The 19,697-nt window shown below is 41.5% G+C and overlaps 1 protein-coding gene across 2 annotated transcripts; it reads left to right on the top strand.

Annotated features, from left to right (window-relative positions):
- Positions 1 to 8,104: 8,104 nt before the first annotated feature.
- Positions 8,105 to 19,371, top strand: LOC111573397 (alanine aminotransferase 2-like). 2 transcript variants are annotated; one of them, XM_035951525.2, is made up of 11 exons: positions 8,105 to 8,472; positions 10,332 to 10,433; positions 10,564 to 10,672; positions 10,779 to 10,915; positions 12,866 to 13,109; positions 13,729 to 13,808; positions 13,907 to 14,043; positions 15,001 to 15,172; positions 18,068 to 18,223; positions 18,548 to 18,660; positions 18,940 to 19,371. In XM_035951525.2, exons 1-11 carry the CDS (start codon positions 8,374 to 8,376, stop codon positions 19,031 to 19,033), a joined length of 1,443 nt encoding a protein of 480 aa, XP_035807418.2. In that variant the 5' UTR covers positions 8,105 to 8,373; the 3' UTR covers positions 19,034 to 19,371. The 2 variants fall into 2 exon arrangements, with proteins under 2 accessions (XP_035807418.2, XP_023133293.2); XM_023277525.3 differs by having other exon boundaries at positions 8,111 to 8,472; positions 10,344 to 10,433; positions 18,940 to 19,355.
- Positions 19,372 to 19,697: the final 326 nt, after the last annotated feature.

The following is a 19,697-nucleotide window of genomic DNA, read 5'->3' as shown; positions in this document are numbered from 1 at the left end:
TGACTGCCGCCTGCTGGTAATACACTGAATCACAGCAGCATCTGACAGGGTGACATGACGGGGATAAAAGGTCCTGATACACACACACACACACACATCATGTTTCACCATGTTACATTAAACTGGCTCCTTCGTGCAGTCACGCCCGAAACTATTCATACCCCTAGCAAATTTTGACTTAAAGTTACTTTTATTCAACCAGCAAGTTTTTTTTAATTGATTGGAAATGACACAGGTGTCTCCCAAAAGATAATAAGACAATGTACAAGAGCCATCATTGTGGAAAAAATAATTTCTCAGCTTTTATTTACATTTGAACAAAAAGTGACATGTCCAAAATTATTCATACCCCTTGCAATCTGTCACAGTCTATGGGAAAATCCAAGGTTCCGTACCATTCCAAATAGTCCAAACTGTTCGAAAACATCCTAATTACCCTGATTCATTGGGGAAAGCTGTTTTAATCAACTCAACAGGTGACAAACAGCAACTCTCTGCAGTTGGTTTGTGGACAGTCATGGCTAAGACAAAGGAACTCACCGAGGATCTGTGGCTGAGCATTGTGGCTGCTCACAAGTCAGGAAAGGGTTATAAGGCCATATCTAAATGTTTTCAAGTTCCAGTGGCTACAATGCAAAGTATTAGTAAAAAATACAAGATGTTCCAGACCATGGAAAATCTCAGAGGATGTGATCAGAAGCCAAAAGTGACACCTGTGCTGGCCAGGAGGATAATGAGAGAAGTGAAAAAGAATCCAAGGATCACCACCAAGACCATCCTGGAGAACCTGGACCCTGCTGGTGGCAACGTCTCAAGGCAGACAGTCAAACGGACACTGCACACTACTGGGTTCCATGGATGCAGACCAAGGAGGATGCCACTTCTCCAGGTAAGGCACACAAAAGCCCGCTTGGCCTTTTCAAATACTTATCTGGACAAAGAAGAAGACTTCTGGTCTTCTGTTTAGTGGGAGATGAAACAAAAATGTAATTGTTTTGCCACAATGATGTAACCTTCATTTAGCGTAAGAAAGGAGAAACCTGAACCCTAAGAACACCATCCCCACTGTCCAACATGGTGGTGGGAACCTCATGCTTTGCGGGTTTTTTTCAGCTAGTTGACCAGGGGACCTAATCACAGTAAACTGCACCATGAAAAAATAGGTATTCATCAAGACTCTCAACAACATCATCAGGCAGTCTGCAGAGAAACTTGGCTTTGGGCATCACTGAACATTTCAGCATGACAGCGACCCAAAACACAGTAAATGTAGTGAAGAAATGGTTAAAAAACACAGAGAATTACTGCATTACAATAATTGCCCCCAATCAACAGGTGCAAAGGTTATAACAGAAGACATCTAGCTCAAAATCGTTAACCAGTCTGTAAATCTGCAGTATCTGGAGAGGATGATAAGGTATGTGAGACTGAAACTAGCTGTAGGATGTTATTAGCTAATCTATCAGCCACATATTCAGATTACCTGGGGGGGCGATAGTAACTGTCAGCATGGGTATCGTGAGATAGTCATTATGACACATCCGGGTTTTCAGGCTGAATCCAGTTACACTTCAGCTGCTAATATCAGGGACTTTTTACTGCTGTCTCTAATGAAATGTGGGAGGTGGAGGGCTCTTTAGGTTCAGACTGATGGAACATTAACCAGTTAGAGCAGACCTGGGCATCCTACGGCCCGCGGGCCACATCCGGCCCGCCGGATGACCCTGACTGGCCCGTATGAGGTCATTGGAAAATATTAAAAGTCAATGCAAATATATATCATCGCAATACGCCTGCACTGCTTTTATTTTGAAAGGTCTGCTAAGTTAACGTTTTTTCGCGCGTGCTTTCCGTACTTAGCATAAGGTTTATGCGCTGATTGGTTTGTTTGTTAGCTTCAGCCTGGGAAGATGTCAGCTAACGGCAAAAAAAAGAAAGGTTGATTCCCAGTGCAGAGTTTTTAACAAAGCATGGACTTCAAAGTATTTCTTCACTGAAGTCAGAGATAAAGCTGTGTGTCTAGTTTGTGGAGAACAGATCGCGGTGCTCAAGGATTATAATCTGAATCGACGTTACGAGACCAAACATGGCGGAGAAATACAAACATTTGACTGATGCAGAGCGGGGAGGATATCTGAAGGTTTGCTAGCTAAACTGCTAAAGCAGCAAGGATTTTTTACCAAAGCTCACATCAAGGGATGCAGCAGTCAAGACGAGTTTTCTAATATCCTACAAAATCGCCAAAAACAGTAAGCCATTCTCTGATGGAGAGTTTATAAAAGAATGTCTGGTGGACTCTGCAGCGTTTATATGCCCGGAGAAGAAAGGAGCGTTCGTTAATGTGCCTTTTAGGAGGCGAACCGTAACGAGGCGGGTGGAGAGCAGCGCCGAGAATCTGGAGCTTCAGCTGCACAACAAAGTGGACGATTTTGACGTTTTGTCCTTGGGTCTGGGTGAGAGCTGTGATGTCCGTGACACAGCCCAGTTACTCATCTTTGTACGTGGACTAACGAAAACCTTTGAGATGACGGAGGAGCTGTCAGCTGTGCAGCCAATGAAGGGAACCACGACGGTGAGTGATTTGTTCATTGAGGTAAATACACGCATGAACAAGCTCGGACTAAAATGGGGGAATTTGGTTGGTGTTACAACTGATGACTGTCCAAATTTGACAGGGGAAAATGTTGGACTTTTGAAACGGATGCAAGATAAAGTGACTGAAATAAATCCAGAACAGAAACTGATATTTTTGCAATGTATTATACATCAGGAGGTGGTGTGTAAGTCAGTGCTAAAAATCAACCACGTGACTGATGTATTAATATTATTATTATTGTTATCAGTTTATTTAAAAAGGTACCATGTACAATATTAAACATAAATGTTTCCATTTGATGTATTGCACCAGAGTTAGCTTTAAGCTAATTTCCATCTGCAGTCCCTTGGCAGGTCACAGTAAAAACATCAAAACATTAAAATGTTACAACAAAGTACATGACAGTGAAACAAAACATTATACACACACACACTCTTAAAAGCACACATGTACACACAGTCACACACAAATACCAATTAAAACGACATTAATGGTTGCAGTTCTGAGTGTTCTTAAGCAAGTTTTTCAGTTTGCTTTTAAAACTGCTGATAGAAGTACAGTTCTTAATGTCATCAGGCAGGGCGTTCCACTGAGTTGTAGCTTTTACAGAAAAAGCTGACTGTCCAAAGGTGGTGCGTCGAAAAGGTATTGAACAGTCAGTGGTGGAAGATATCCTCGTGGATATTATAGATTGTGCCGAGCGATACTGAAGTATTTAACTTCATCAGGGCAAGAGCATTGAATTACAGACAGTTTGTTGTCTTTTTGGAGGAGATGATAGTGAGGAGATGGTGACCTTGGTTACCAGACAGCTGTCAGATGGATCAGCTTGGACAAGGTGCTTAAACAAGTTTGGGATCTGAGAGCAGAGATTCAAGAGTTTTGTGAGAAGAAAGGCAGGGACATCACCAAGCTCTCAGATGCAGACTGGATATCAGACCTTGCTTTTGCTGTTGATGTGACTGCACTAATGAATGAACTAAATACCAAGCTGCAAGGCAAGGGCCTCTTTGCACATGAAATGTACAGCCTGGTGACTGCTTTTATGAGAAAGCTGAAGTTTCTCTCAAGCCAGTTGGAGGGCAGCATTCTCATCCACATGCCCACACTGAAGGAAGTCACACCATCAAAAATATCTACAACTCAATAGGCAGCAATCATAGTTTAAATGAAAAAACAGTCTTTCATTAAATAGTTGTGTTCTGTGCTCCACATTTTCATTATATCATTGTATTGTTTCATTTACTGTTTTTGTTGAGATATATATTGAGCAGAGCTGTAAGTGTATTGGTCCGGCCCTTAACGACCGTCAAAGTTTCTCATGTGGCCCCATATGAAAATTAATTGCCCACCCCCGAGTTAGAGGGATATCTCAGGAAGAGTCTGATACCTAGCTGCACTGTCTGTGTTGGAGAGGTCTGTGTTATGATCCCTGCCCCGCCCCTATTCTTCTCCTTCCTTCTTCCTCCTTGTCCCTCCTTCTTCCTGTCTCTGTCACCTTCCTCTCCCTGTTCTCTCTCTCTTGCCTCTCCCTCACTCTTCCTGTGTCTCTCTCCTGTATGTCTCTCTCTACCTGTCCTGTCCCTCTGGCTCCCTCTGTCTCTGCGTCTGTCTGCCTCTCTCCTTTGTCTCTCTCTCACTCACCTTCCTGTTCTTGCTGCCTGCACTGCTGATTGCTGGGATGAATGTCTGCTGTGGCAATCAGCTCATTCAACTCACCTAGTCCCGATCGCACCTCTAAGTATATAAACTCAGTTCATTCACTCACTCCCTGCCGGATCATAGACTGTCAGATCTCCTCTTGGACTCAGTTTCCCCCCCCTCCTGGATTTCCTCACATGGACAGTTCTTCTATTGGATTCCCTCTGATCCCTGCTTCATCTTCAGCCTACAGTGCCACCCATGGGCCTGTAGGATTTACCCTGGAGTATTTTTGTACACTTTTTTGGATTAGTTTATTTGGTATTAGATTTGGTAGTTGTCTCCAAGTGTGGTGTTTTCATTCAGTGAGTTTCTCTGTATATTTAGTTTAGTTTTATTGTGTAGTTTGCCTGCTTTGTTTAATTGGACTTTGTTTTTGTAAATAAAACCTTTTTACATTCCGCCTCTCTGTCTGTAGCTTGTGTATGCATTTGGGTTCTGTGACACCCCACCCCCAGCCCATAACAGTCTGGAAAAATTCAGATAGGAGAAGGACTGCTACAAAGTAAGTACTCCGTTGAAATAATTTTTCCACCTTGATTGATAGGTAGTTTATTGATTCCACAGTGGGGAAATTTGCTGTGTTACAGCAGCAAAGGCAGAAGAAAAACGGTGCAAAAAAAGAGCAGTGCACAGACATAAATAGATGCTTTCTCCTTTAAGAGAAGAAATATAAGTGTTTACAGTATTAAATATAGAAAAATAAGAATATGGTCATGTTTTTGCACATATCAGGTGTTTGCACTCTATGGAGAATAGAATAGAAATAGAATAGAATATTCTTTATTGTCATTATACAATGTATAACAAAATTGCAGAGCTTCTCCTTTTCAGTGCAAGGAGATCTTAAAGATAGTGCAAAAACAATCTATTTGCATATATACAGTATAAATAATGGAGATAAATAATGGAGTGAATATAAATAACAGTGAATGAGACCATGGTGTATATTGCACAGATACACTATGTTGTTAGCTTTGTGTGAGACATGTGAGAGTTCAGGGTGGTGATGGCTCTCGGAAAGAAACTGTTTTTAAGACCGTTTGTCCTCACTTTAATGCATCTGTAGCACCTTCCAGAGGGCAACAGATCAAAAAGCTGAGAACTGGGATGTGAACTGTCCTTGATAATGTTCTGAGCTCTGCTGAGGCACCGGGTGGAGTAGATGTCCAAGAGGGAGGGAAGAGGACAGTCAACAATCCTCTGTGCTGCTTTGACTGTCCTCTGAAGCCTCATTCTGTCTGCCTCAGTGCAGCTCCCGTACCAGGTGGAAACACAGTACGTCAGCAGGCTCTCTATGGATGAGCTGTAGAAGGCCAGCAGCAGCTTCCTGTCCAGCTTGTTTTTTCTGAGGACTCTCAGGAAGTGTAGCCGCTGCTGAGCCTTCTTTATGACAGCCGTGATGTTGTCTGTCCAGGAGAGGTCATCGGAGATCTAGACTCCCAGGAACCTGAATGTGTGGACTCTCTCCACACATCAGTTCTAGGAGGTATTGTCTGTGGTATTGCACATAGTGTTTGTCATTATTGTTAAATTAGTGGGTGAACTGACCTACTGGGAGCTTGACTGAACAGTCTGACTGCAGCAGGAAGGAAGGACCTGTGATGTCTCTCCTTTAGACACCGCAGGTAGAGCAGGCTGTCACTGAAGCAGCTGCCCAGTGATGTTATTGTTTCCTACAGGGGGTGCTAAGTTTATTCCATGGCATACAAAAGCTTTGCCATCATCCTCCTGTCTCCCACCACCTCCACAGGGTCAAGGCAGCAGCCCAGGACAGAACAGGCTTTCTCAACCAGTTTGTTTAGTCTCTTCCTGTCTGCAGCCGTGATGCTGCAGCTCCAGCAGACCACTCCATACAGGATGGCTGATGCTACCACAGAATCATAGAAGGTCCTCAGAAGTGCTCCCTGCACCCCGAAGGACCTCAGTTTTCTGAACCGGTGGAGTCTGTTCTGACCTTTCTTTTAGAGTGCGTTGGTGTTAACAGTCCAATCTAGTTTATGGTTCAAATGAACACCCAGGTACTTGTAAGAGTCCACAATCTCAGTGTCTGTTCCCTGGATGTTCACTGGTGAAGGAGAAGTGCTTCTGTTCCTGCTAAAATCCACCACCAGCTACTTGGTTTTCACCACGTTGATCTGGAGGCAGTTCAGCAGGCACCAGTCCACAAAGTTCCGGCTGAGTTCTCTGTACTCCTCCTCATCTCCGTCTGTAATGAGGCCGACGATGGCGGAGTTGTCAGAATTTCTGAAGATGGCAGTTTGTGGTGTGATGGGAGAAGTCTGCAGTGTAGAGGGTGAAAAGAAAGAAGGCAAGGACAGTCCCCTGCAGGGCCCCCGTACTGCACACCACAGTGTCGGACACACAGTCCCCTGCCCTCACAAGCTGTTGCCAGTTGGTGAGGTAATCCAGCAGCCACATTGTGAGGTGAGAGTCCACTCCTGTCTGCTCCAGCTTGTCCCTCAGAAGCGTGGGCTTGATGGTGTTGAAGGCACTGGAGAAATCCTTGGACATGATTCTCACAGTGTTCTTGGTCTTCTCCAGGTGAGAGAGGCATCTGTGCAAGAGGTAGATCACTGCATCATCAACCCTGGTGCCGGGCTGATAGGCAAACTGCAGCTGTAGGATGTCAGTGCCACCGGCCTGTAGTGGTTGAAGTCCTTGGGGTCGGAGATCTTCTTCACCGGTACCGCGTGGGACGTCTTCCACAGCTGTGGTACTCTCCCCAGCTTCAGGCTCATATTGAAGACATGCTCCACAACCCTGCTCAGCTGATTTGCACAGGTGTCAGGAAAATTCTTCAGTGGAGTCCTGACTTCTCCAAATTAAAAATTTGAAAATTAATACTCAGTTGTTTCTCAAGTCAAAGCAAAGTTTTACTTGCGCAAGGAATCACTTGAACAGAGCAGAATCTGAATGAGTGACTAACAATAGGTGGAAGCTATTTAGTTTTTAAGCAGGCCCATAAATATGCTGCTTACAGGACCAACTTGTTATATTTTCATGGTGAAAGTTAAATAATGGAAATTTACTGGGTACATTGGGTTATATGAGTTCACAGTCACACAGTTATACAGTAGTTTGAAATCATGAAGAGCATTTAATCATCCATCCATCATCTATACACCGCTTAATTCTCATTAGGGTCATGGGGGTCAGCCTATCCCAGCTGACTTAGGGTGAAGGCAGGGGACACCCTGGACAGGTCACTAGTCTGTCACGGGGCTACATATAGAGACAAACAATCACACTCACACCTACAGGCAATTTAGAATAATCAGTTAACCTCAGCATATTTTTGGACTGTGTGGAGAAAACCCACACATGCACAGGGAGAACATGCAAATTCCATGCAGAAAGAGCCCGGGAAAGCCGGGATGCAAACCAGGAATCTTCTAGCTGCAAGGCGAAAGTGCTAACCACTACGCCACTGTACAGCCCACATTTAATCATAACATAATTATAATTTTATAACAGCAGGATTTGAAGAGCCTGGGGCTGTTTTAGTGACATCACGGGGCGCTCATTCACCGTAAATTCTGTCCTCCTCGTTTGGATTTAATTCATATATAATAGCTGTTAGTTTATTTATCGGTGTAGCAGCAGAACTTTTTCCACAGGCAGGTTTTCTGCCTGTTGGCTTGTTCTAACCAGTTTTCTACCTTCGACTGATTCTACCAGCAGACATTGAAAGCACTCTGATGGTTCGGCATGTAAATGTTGATGAATGTCAATTGCACAATAAAATTACTGAAATTCAATTATGGCTTTTGGTTTTCCCATGTGGCCACTTGTTGAAGCACTTGTCATTTTTAACAGGGGAAAACAAACAGATTCCAAAAACATCAATACTGTAAATACTAATATAGACTGGTGAAATGGATTTGAAAGCTGAGCATTTGTTATTAGGTGCTGCAGATGACTATTTAAAGACTATGACTATTTTAGCATCCCAACAGTACCTTTTAAAATATTTTGTATTTCTTATTACTATGATTATTTGATTAACAACTGCCTCCTCAGTATATTTCCAAGTGTCTCAGCGAACCCTCATCAGTTGGTTGGAGCAGACAAAGATGAGCTCCCTGCAGGAGGTGAACCCCGTGGTGCTCGGGATCAGAACCCCAACGAGTCTGCAGAGTCTGGCTGCACTCATCACAGAGCAGATCTCACAGGTGAGTCACGGCTGGAATACCTAAAGCTTTCTGAGCAACATGGACCACTGTAGATCGTAACGTTACTAAATACTGCTAATACTGTTCTTATACTGCTGTGAGAAGGAGTGAGATGACAACAGATTTGATTTGGATCACTGATCTTGGAGGTTAAAGGTTCTCCAAACTGTCTGAGGAGTCATTACTTTTTACTGGCCTCACCATCCTCCTCAGAATTTATTGATCTCTTGTTTGTTGTCTGTTTCTCTCTGCTGTTTCTTCTCTCTCCCCTTGACTCTTACCCCAACTTCTTAAGGCAGATGGTCACCATCGCCTTGGTCTGGTTCTGCTGGAGGCTACTTCCTGTTAAAAGAGAGTTTTTCTTTGTCGTCAGAGCACCAATGATTGCCTCTGTGATTATCTTTTTTTTATTTTTATTTTTTACATTTTAGATTGTGTTTGGCAGTGTTTGTCTTTTTGTAGTATCTATCCCAGTGCCCTGGGAGGCTGTGCATTATCAGCAAACAGTGATACACCAGAACTGTAGCTATTTGTCTGCAAGCAGCTGTTGGGGCACCTGTATAGTGTTGTCTGTCATACTGGTGCATCAGACTATCTCGGCTGCAGAGCACTCCAGTGTGTGCTGAAGGTCACGGTCTGATGAAGGCAACAGAACCAAATGACCTTTAGAAAATCAATCAATAAATCAAAGTTTATTTATATAACCCTTTACAACAGCAAAAAGGGTGATCAAAGTGCTTCACAGTGAAAACAAGAGAATAATTAAAAAACAATACAGTGACTTAAAACAGAGACAACAGTAAAATATACAATAAAACAATAAAATGAACAGCAATAAAACAGCACTAAAATATACATCTAAAAGGTAGGCTAGGTTTTAAAAGCCATTTTGAACAGGAAAGTTTTTAGTTTTGATTTAAAAAGACCTAGGTCAGTGATGGTGCGCATGTTGGGGAGGAGCTTGTTCCAGAGCCTGGGTCCAGCTGCAGAGAATACCAGGTCACGCCAGTGTTTGTATTTAGACCTGGGTACTTCAAGCAGCCGCTGACTGGATGACCTCAGAGATCTTTTTTGAGTCATTTAAAGTTAAAAGTTCAGATAAATAAAGTGGAGCAAGACCATTAAGAGCTTTAAAAACAAACAATATAAGTTTAAAAAGAATTCTCAACTGGACTGGAAGCCAGTGGAGAGTGTAAAGGACTGGGGTGATGTGCTCACGTCTGGAGGTGTTACAAGACATGCTGCAGCATTTTGCACAAGTTGCAGGTGGCTGATGGACGATTGGCAGATGCCAACATAAAGTGCATTGCAGTAGTCCAGTCTTGAGCTGACAAAAGCTGAGATGTGACTCTGAGTTTCCCAAACCAGAAACCCTCCACCTCCTGGCTGTCTCTTGGATCCTGTCCTATCACACACAGGACCAGAGACAAGAGGCAGCCGCTTGAAAAATTGTCACCATGGTGTAAAGGAGTGTTTGTGATGATGATTCTGGGAGTTATGTTTGTCAGGGGCAATAGTAATAGTACATGCTCCCAAGCAAATTGGCTCCTAGGAGAGGGATCAAACTAAGAGCAGTTGAAATACCTCACTGTATCATGCCTGCCGACTGGGCTAGCAAACATCCTAAGCATGTATTGGTATGTATTGGTATGCATGTATTGATTTTGAGAAAATGTACAGTGTGGATTTGCTATATATTTTTAAATATAAGTCATTGTGGCAAGGTTTGGGGTGGATTTATTCCCTACCTCTAAACATTTTCAATTTAATTAACAGAAATAGGAAATAAAAGAAAGAGATGAATAAATGAAGAAAAGATTAACTTAGACTGTTCGCAGAAAAATACCAAATCCAGACAGTTTTCTTCTCAGGGTGTGAATAAACCTTTCAAGAGGGTGACTGATGTCAGCTCAGGTGATCCTCACAGAGCAGGGATGAGACCCATCTCATTTGTTCGCCAGGTTGGTGTTTTACATTTTATCTGTGTTTGTTTGTCTGCCTCATGAACCTGCATGTCTACATCACTGTTATCAGTCTGACAGCTACAAACTGAGACTGTCTCTGTCAGTCGTTTCCTATTTGCTTTTTCAGGTCTTGGCAGTGTGCTTATACCCTGAGCTCCTCAAAGAAGAAAGCCTTCATCTAGATGTCAGGCAGAGAGCGCAGAGGCTTCTGGATACCTGTAATGGAGGAAGCGTGGGTGAGGAAATAATATTATTTCATATGTGCAGATATGGGAGCACTTAGGCTGGAATATTTATGTGGACTTGTCTGCTGTAATGGATCATCTATTTTATCAATGACAGGCTCATACTCTGTAGCTGCCTGTGGCATACCACAAGTCCTGAAAGCCGTTGCTGAGTTTATCACGAGGAGAGATGGTGGTGTGTGTTCACGTTCTGAAGACATCATCTTCTCCAGTGGCTCACAGATGACTTTGACGGTATGATAATAGTTTCTTTTGCACCCAAATTTTCTGGTCACTTGTAATAACGTGTTCATCCTCTCCCTTTTTATCTGTCATCAGCATTTCAGTGTTATTTATATGCTGACAACATTCTTCCCTAATGAATCTCATGTAAAGTACATGTTAAGCTAAGATTGTGAACATGATAACTATTCCCTCAGCATGTTAAACACTGCCATTCAGAGGAAGTTAGAATGATAAACACTAGCATCTTTTCTTTATCACTTTACACAACTTGTTATTTACAGTTCTACAATTTGATTAAGCAGACACTGTTATCCAAAGCAATCTTACATTTGAGAGTAGACAAGACAGGAGAAAACAACCTGGATAAGTGCCATAAAACAAGTTAAAATGTGATAATAGGACTACAGTGCAGACATAATAGGACATTTTTTAAAATTTCTTTTGTTATTTTTTTGCAGTCTGTCAAGTGCAAAGGTGTTCAGTGAATCAACTTTTGTTTGTCTGAAGTTGAGCCTGTAAAGTTGCTACAGTGGCTGACACATAGGTTGTGTTTAATAGATGGACCCAGCCACAATGACATCACCCATTGGTTTGAGAACTAATGTTATGAAACCACAACTTTGGAGTTTAACTTTCCTCATCTTGGCCTTTTTAAACCGGACATGATGAGCAACAAGTGGTTCTGACTAGAGAACCTAAGGACACGATGAACAGTGATACAGTGTCCAACTTCTGAAAAGTATGTTTATACACTCAGTACTTGGTTGGGGCTCCTTTACCACAAATCACTGCATCAATGTGGTGTAACATGGAGCCGATCATTCTGTGGCACTGCTGAGGTGTTCTTGAAGCTTTGCTTTGATAGTGGCTTTCAGCTGGTCTGTATTTTTAGGTCGGGTGTTTTCATCTTCCTCCTGACAATACCTTATGGGGTTCTTTTGGGTTTAGGTAGGCGGGTCGACTGGCCAGTAAAGCACAGCGATATTGTAGTGTGCTAACCATTTGGTAGCAGTTTTGGCTCTGTGGGCAGGTAGTAAGTCCTGCTGGAAAAGTAAACTGCCGTCTTCATAAAACTTGTTAGCAGATGGAAGTGTGAAGTGCCCTAAAATCTCCTGGTGGATAGTACATTGAATCTGGACTTGATAAAACACTGTGGTGACAAAGCACCAGCTCCAGCAGGACATGACCTCCCAAATCATCACAGACTGCTGAAATTTCACACTGGACTTTACTGGGCTTTAAACTCCTTGGATTCTGGACCTCTCCACTCTTTTACTAGACTCCAGGACCTTAATAAGGAGGTCTTTAGTCCACTGAACAGCAGTCCAGTTCTTTTTCTTCTTAGCTCAAGTACGATGCTTCTGGCATTGTCTCTGGTTCAGGAGTGGCTTCATATTAGAAATGTGACAGTTGTAGTTCTATTCCTGAAGACATCTGAGCTTGGTGGCCCTTGATGCACTGTCACCGTCCTCGGTCCCTGTGAAGCTCCCTCAAGTTCACGTCAGCGCTCTTCCTCATATTTGAGGTAGCGTATGTTATACTAGTCTAAGAGATAAATGTTTTTTGTACTCTTTGATGGTAAATTACTTAAACTTGCAATGAAATATTCCAATCTTTTTAGATACTGGATTTCTGATTTCCATGGGCTATAAGTCATAATCATCTAAACCAAAACAATAAAGGCATAATATATTCATTTTTATGCAACGTAAAGATAGAATATCAGAGACTTTTCCCTTTTACAGTATTTTTGGGAAAAAAAGGACTTTTTTGAGCTGCATCGATACAATCTATGGGCTGATGTCTGGATGCTCAAAAAAGTCATTTTAAAACAGAAAACAGTATTAATACAGAAGGGTCATTCAGCATTATTGTCCATGATGCAAAAAATATTTCAAATGTGGGAAAAAAAAGCACATTTTTGCATGTTGTTAATTGTGTTGTCCTTTATTATGTTAGCTTTTTTTCCACCTGCTGGCCAGTGGGGAGGGGGAGGCTCAGACAGGGGTGTTGACCCCCATGCCCTGCCCACACACACTGCCCATTCTGCTGGATGTGACCGGGATAGCTCTGGTGCCCTACCGGCTGGTGGAGGAGCGAGGTTGGGCTGTAGACCTGGACGAGCTGCACCGAGCTGTGACTACTGCTAGGGGGCGCTGCCAGCCCAGAGCAATTTACATCAGCAACCCAGGAAACCCCACAGGTAAACAACATCAAGTAACTTTAAGGACAGTGGGCCCCTGTGCACACATTAAACAGTGCCTCACCCACCCCATAGAAACAAGACCCAAAGAATAAAGCAGACAAAATTAAGACGGAATGATACACAAGTCATTTTGCATCTATTTGTTATCATCCTTTTAGTCACACTGGTCTCTTTGTGATCTGCTTATTGTGATCATTTTCAATCTCTTTGTAGTTATTTTTCGTTTGTTAGTTTTCATGTTCTTGTTTTAGAGGGATTCTTCCCTCTCTTGTGGTCATGTCACATCTTGCAATAGTCCTTCATGCCTCTTTGTCATTATTTTGCATCCTGTTGTATATTTTGTTTGTCAGTTCTGTTTCATTTCTGCATCGCTTTCTATTCATTTTATGTATGTCTGTGGTCCTTTTGTGTTTATTTGATGTCCTTTTGTATCTCTTTGTGTTTTTATTTACATCTATTAGTCATTTTGTGTCCCTTTGCAACCATTTTGTGTCATTCTGCATTTCTTTGTCATTGGGTGCTTGACAACAAGTATGTTAAGAATCACTTTGACCCAGACGTTGAGTAGGCCTGTACAGTGATGCCTTGATGCTGATTGTATCATTTCTCCTCTCAGGTCATGTGCAGGACAGGGAGACTATAGAGAAAGTGATTCGATTTGCTGCCACTGAGCACCTCATCTTGTTGGTTGAAGAGGTGACTATATGTGACATAATGTAACTTTTGTTCTCATAGTTTAATTTTTAATTTCAAACAAGCTCACATTTATATGCATGTCTTCTTGCATCCCCTAGGTGTACCAGGACAGTGTTTATGGACAGGACAAAGAGTTCATGTCCTATAAGAAGGTCCTGTTTGAAATGGGTAAAAGATACTCAGAGACAGTGGAGTTGGTCTCCTTCCACTCCATATTGACAGCCTGCCTGGGAGAGTGAGTATCACTGATGTTCCTTTAAGACCAGACCTCTGCTTGGACCAATGCATGACCTAAATAGACCACAAAACTGACTTCAGCTGGAGCTTGCATAGTCCCATATTCAGTTTTTAATGAAGCTGAATACATAATAAACTTGACTGTAAACTCTATAGTATTGAGCTTACAAAGTCATAAAGGTATTACATAGCAAAAAAATATTAAGAAAAATAAGAGTAACTTGTCTTGTAAATGTGGCAAAGGCAGCTCCAAGAACTTAAATTTGGGTTGCATCTTCCATCCATCCATTATCTATACACTGCTTTATCCTCACTAGGGTCACGGGAGGCTGGAGTCTATCCCAGCTGACTTAGGGTGAAGGCAGGGGACACCCTGGACAGGTCACCAGTCTATCACAGTGCTACATATACAGACAATCATTCTCACATTCCCACTTATGGACAATTTAGAATTACCAAATAACTTCTGCATATATTCGAACTGTGGTCCTGAGTACCCAGAGAAAACCCACACATATACAGGGAGAACATGCTAACTCCATGCAGAAAGATCCCAGGCCCAGGCATGGACGCGAACACGAGATGTTATAACTGCAAGGTGATGGTGGTAACCACTGAGCCACTGTGCAGCCCTGGCTTGGATCTTCAAACTCTTCAAAATAAGAATATTTGCTAAGAAACAATGCTTTCGATCCAATCCTTCCTTTCAGTTTTCTACTAATATATACCTATATAAATGTATAAATATATTTTTAAAAATGTAATAAAAAATAGGGAGATGTTGAGAGGCATAATTTTAAAAAATGAAAAGAAAACTGCTTTGCTGAATGAAAATGTCATGTCATAACTGTTTTAAGTCTGAATTGGATTTTCTAATACTCACTGCTTCTAGTAAAGATTAATTGGTTTCTTCCCTCACTGTGATTAAATAAATCTGTGTTGACGTTGTGTTTAGGTGTGGTCTGAGAGGAGGATACATGGAGGTCGTTAACATGGACCCAGCAGTGAAAAAGTACTTAAGCAACATGCATGGCTTTTCCAGCCCACCTGTTTTACCACAGCTGGCCCTGGAGCTCATGGTCAATCCACCCACCTCTGGAGATTCTTCCTATAACACATACACAAAGGTAATCCAACAGGACAATGGCAACACTTCATCAAAACGATTCCCAGAAAATGGATTTTGCTTTAAAGAGCAATGACCTAAAAAAAATACACACAAAAACCCCCATCACAACATTTACAGGTAATAATTAGATTTATTTATCTGCCAAGAAGGCAGAGTTATTAATCCTGTCTTTCTGTTAATTAGATCATTCATTATAGAAACCGTTTATTTCTGATTATTTGAACTTGATAGCATTTTCAGTTCAGGAATGTTGGGACTTTAAAAAAAAAAAAAAAGTTTTTTATGCAATTTTTCACAAAATACACACTTTATGGCTTTTACAAATGAAAAACTGAAATAAGTCAAAACATGTTTTATATTCTTCAAAAAAATCCACTTTTTGCTGTGATTACTGCTTTGTCCACTCTTGGCATTCTCTCCATGAACTTCATGTGGTAGTCTCCTGAAATGGTTTTCCAACAGTCTTGAAGGACTTCCCAGAGATGCTGAGCACTCGTTGGCCCTTTTACCTTCACTCTGCGGTCCATCTCATCCCAAACTATCTGGATTGGGTTTAGGTCAGGTTACTGTGGATCAGATCATCTGACGCAGCACTCTATCACTCTCCTTCTTGGTCAAACAGCCCTTACGCAGCCTGGAGGTGTGTTTGGGGTCATTGTCCTGTTGAAAAATAAATGATGGTCCAACTAAATGCAAACTGGATGGGATGGCATGTTGCTGCAGGATGCTGTGGTAGCCCTGGTCTCCTCTGAACAGTTGATGTAGAGATGTGTCTGCTACTAGGAGTCTGTGGCATTTTTCTGGGCTCTAATCTGAGGTGCTGTTAACTTGTGATTTCTGAGGCTGGTGACTCGAATGAACTTATCCTCAGCAGCACAGGAGACTCTTGGTCTTCCTTTCCTGGGGCAGTCCTCATGTCAGTCAGCGCTTGATGTGTTTTACGACTGCACTTGGGGTACATTCAAAGTTTTTACAATTTTCCAGACCGACTGACCTTCAGTTCTTAAAGTAATGATGGACTGTCGTTTCTCTGTACTTAGCTAATTGGTTCTTGCACACAATATGGATTCTAACAGTTGTCAAATAGGGCTGTCAACTGTGTACCAACCTGACTTCTACACAACACAACTGATGGTCCCAACCCCATTAAGAAGACAAGAAATTCCACAAATTAACCTTGACAAGGCACAACTATGAAGTGGAAACCATTTCAGGTGACTACCTCATGAAGCTCATGGAGAGAATATCAAGCAACTGCCCAGCAGCCTCAAACGTTCTATGCCACCAGAAGTGCTGTAAGCCACTACTGTCGGAATGTTACATTTTGTGTAGAAGTCGATACATTAGCACACTATCTAAGCTAACCTCCTTCTGCTACCTGTCTACCAGAAAATGCACCAGCAATGCTCACCAGTGAGTGAATGTCACCTGCAGATTCAGTCTCATTTTGGAACAAGCTTTGTCTGTTTCATGTTTCACCTCACTATTTTTGCATTTTTGCACCTAATTGCTCACCTTTTGTAAAATCCCAGCTTTACCCGTGCATTGTAACTGGCTAAGTAACAGCTACACTGTCCAAAATGCATCCCAGAAATGTTCAAAATGCAGGAAAATAATGCAAAAGTACATTCAGAGGACAGGATGTCTGCAGATGAATACATCGCCACACACATCCAGTGGGTCAAACACGATGATTAAGAGGGATTACCTGCATAATACACCTTTAAGTTGATGCTTCTGTGAAGTAAAACCTGATCTGAGTGCAGATGAGAAACTGAGTGAACATTTCTAATTTAATTTCATCAATTCAGACAGTAGCATAGTCAGAGCAGGTATATGACCAAAAACCATCATATTCAGTCTTCCTCTGAATAGTTTGTGTGACAAACTATATCTAAAAACTTTTGTATATTAAAACTGTCAAGCATTGTAGCTGCATTAATACATTTTGTGCTAACTTGGGACAACAGGTTGTAAACGCAGCTCACATTACTACTAGTGCGGCTTTAACTTTTTACCTCCAATGCAATTTGAAAAATGGCTGTCCCAGGTGGCTCATTTCTGAGGTTATATTTACTTAAAATAAAAAGGAATGTTTAGAATGAATCATCTAAAAAGGAGGTTATTTTGAAAGCTGCAGAGAGCCATGATATTTTTTTATTATCCCTTATTAATCCCACGAGGGGAAATTCTGATTTTCGCATCTCTCCCCAATTGGGGGAGTCAGAGCAACGGGTCAGCCGCGGTACAGCGCCCCTGGAGCAGGAAGGGTTAAGGGCCTTGCTCAAGGGCCCAACAGTGGCAGCATCAGGGTTTGAACTTCTGACCTTCTGATCAGTAGTCCAGAGACTTAACCGTTTCACCACCACTGCCCCATATATTTTGTCTTGTGTGGCTTCCTGTTTCCCTGAGTATCTACAGCAGTGGTGGAGTCAGCATGACCACTAAAGCCATAGCAGCCACATTAATGGAGAGTTAAAAACTTTAGTTAACCTCTTGGTGCCTATTGTTACATATTTGCATCATACCACTTTTATTCAGACTGCAGCCGAGATGGCGTTTCCATTCGACCAATGCTGGTTTGTGCATATTCAATACGTACCTCAGAACCTTTTGCAAGTGCTGGTTTCTCGTAGGACCGGTCGGAGTGGGACCTAATTATTATTTATCTGTTATTATTATGTATCTGTGTTCTGTGTGTAATAGATAAATGATCAATCTCCACTTATTTTAGCATCAGCTGGAAAGCAAAAACAAAAAGTTTTTTATTTAATTGTAAATAAATTCAGCCATCAAGGGGTTAAACTAGAATATTGCTTTAAGTTGCTGTCAGGGAATTTTAAGAGTCTTCAGCTCACATGCATTTATTAACATCCGTCTTTTATTGTTAAAGAAGATTCTTCACATTAAGGACACACTTTCCCAGAATGCTCAGCAGGCATGTGAGTTCCTGAATGGCTTACCAGGGATGAGCTGCCAGCCAGCCATGGGAGGAGTCTTCCTTTACCCTCGTCTGCATTTAACTCCTCCAGTCATCAAAGAAGCCAAGGTCAGAATATATTCAAATATACAATAAACATTACGTGTGTTTTGATTTTGTGACTGATTTTTAAACAGTTTTGAGGAGCTTGTACTTCCTCACTAGTGCACTTATTTGACAGATTTCATTACTTTTTAAGATTAAAGTTTCACAACAGAAAATATACGAGTAAAAAATAGCACATTGTCAAAGATTAAATGTTTAAAATTTCTCTGTCATTGGTAATAGTCAGCCAAAATAAATGCATCTATTGTTCAAATGTCGGTTCCATCAGTAGATCTTTTCCCTCTTTTTTTTTAGAATAGCTTTATTTAAAAGTCATTCTGAATTCAGATGCTAGGAGTGGAGGCAGATGTGCTTTACTGCCAGAAGTTACTGGAAGAGGAAGGTGTTTGTTTGGGAGCGGGCTGTGAGAACAGACAAGAAGATACAAACTTTCACATCAGGTAAGAAAAAGCCACTTTTAGATTATACTGTGTGTGTTTGTGCTGTCTTATCTTTATAAAGACCTTCTTGAGTTTTAGACACTCAGAGAAAAGGCTGTTTTTTTTGGAAAGGAAAGTTTTATGGAATTTTTTTTCAAATATGCTACAAACCTAAATGCTCAGTATGGTTGCTGCTGTACAGTCACAACAAAACAGACATTCTTTGATCTCCATATATGATGGACTTATTGTTTTCATGTTTGTTAAGACTGTATTTTGTATGTTTGTTCTTCCTCTCAGGTTGTGTGTTTTGGCTGCTCCTGTCACTCTGGAGGAGGTCTTGGCTCGCCTTCGTTCTTTCCACCTGCGCCTGCTGGACACATTTCCCTTGTAGAATCAAGGACACACAGTTAGGGGAAAATATCTTCTCTGTCAGTAACATTGCTCTTCACCCTGGTCCTTTAAAATTATCATTATTAAACCTTTGACAGCATAATGTAGTCACACAAACCTAATTGTAATCCTGTATAAAAACTTGTGAACGTCACAAACACTTCTCACTTTCTCTTCAAAAAAAAGTTTAGTGTAGGTGCTCTAATTTCTGATTGCTCCTATATTGACTATATTTTGCACTCATTCTCAGGAACAGCAGTTTGATTATGGTTGATCTCTATCTATCTATCTATCTATCTATCTATCTATCTATCTATCTATCTATCTATCTATCTATCTATCTATCTATCTATCTATCTATCTATCTATCTATCTATCTATCTATCTATCTATCTATCTATCTATCTATCTATCTATCTATCTATCTATCTATCTATCTATCTATACACTATATTGCCTAAGGTATTCGCTCACCCATCCAAATAATCAGAATCAGGTGTTCCAATCACTTCCATGGCTACAGGTGTATAAAATCAAGCACCTAGGCTGCAGACTGCTTTTACAAACATTTGTGAAAGAATGGGTCACTCTCAGGAGCTCAGTGAATTCCAGCGTGGAACTGTGATAGGATGCCACCTGTGCAACAAATCCAGTCGTGACATTTC

Source organism: Amphiprion ocellaris, chromosome 2 (genome assembly GCF_022539595.1).
Source record: "Amphiprion ocellaris isolate individual 3 ecotype Okinawa chromosome 2, ASM2253959v1, whole genome shotgun sequence".
Taxonomy (NCBI): domain Eukaryota; kingdom Metazoa; phylum Chordata; class Actinopteri; family Pomacentridae; genus Amphiprion; species Amphiprion ocellaris.
The sequence above is the reverse complement of the archived record's forward strand: the minus strand, read 5'-3'. Positions and strand labels throughout refer to the sequence as shown.

What these genes read in the sequence shown, in the direction of transcription:
- LOC111573397 (XM_035951525.2), top strand. Translation starts at nt 8,374, where the DNA reads ATGAGCTCCCTGCAGGAGGTGAACCCCGTGGTGCTCGGGATCAGAACC. An exon ending in CAACCCAGGAAACCCCACAG is followed by an intron (nt 13,110 to 13,728) that starts GTAAACAACATC and finishes TTCTCCTCTCAG; the next exon opens with GTCATGTGCAGGACAGGGAG. An exon ending in TTGACAGCCTGCCTGGGAGA is followed by an intron (nt 14,044 to 15,000) that starts GTGAGTATCACT and finishes CGTTGTGTTTAG; the next exon opens with GTGTGGTCTGAGAGGAGGAT.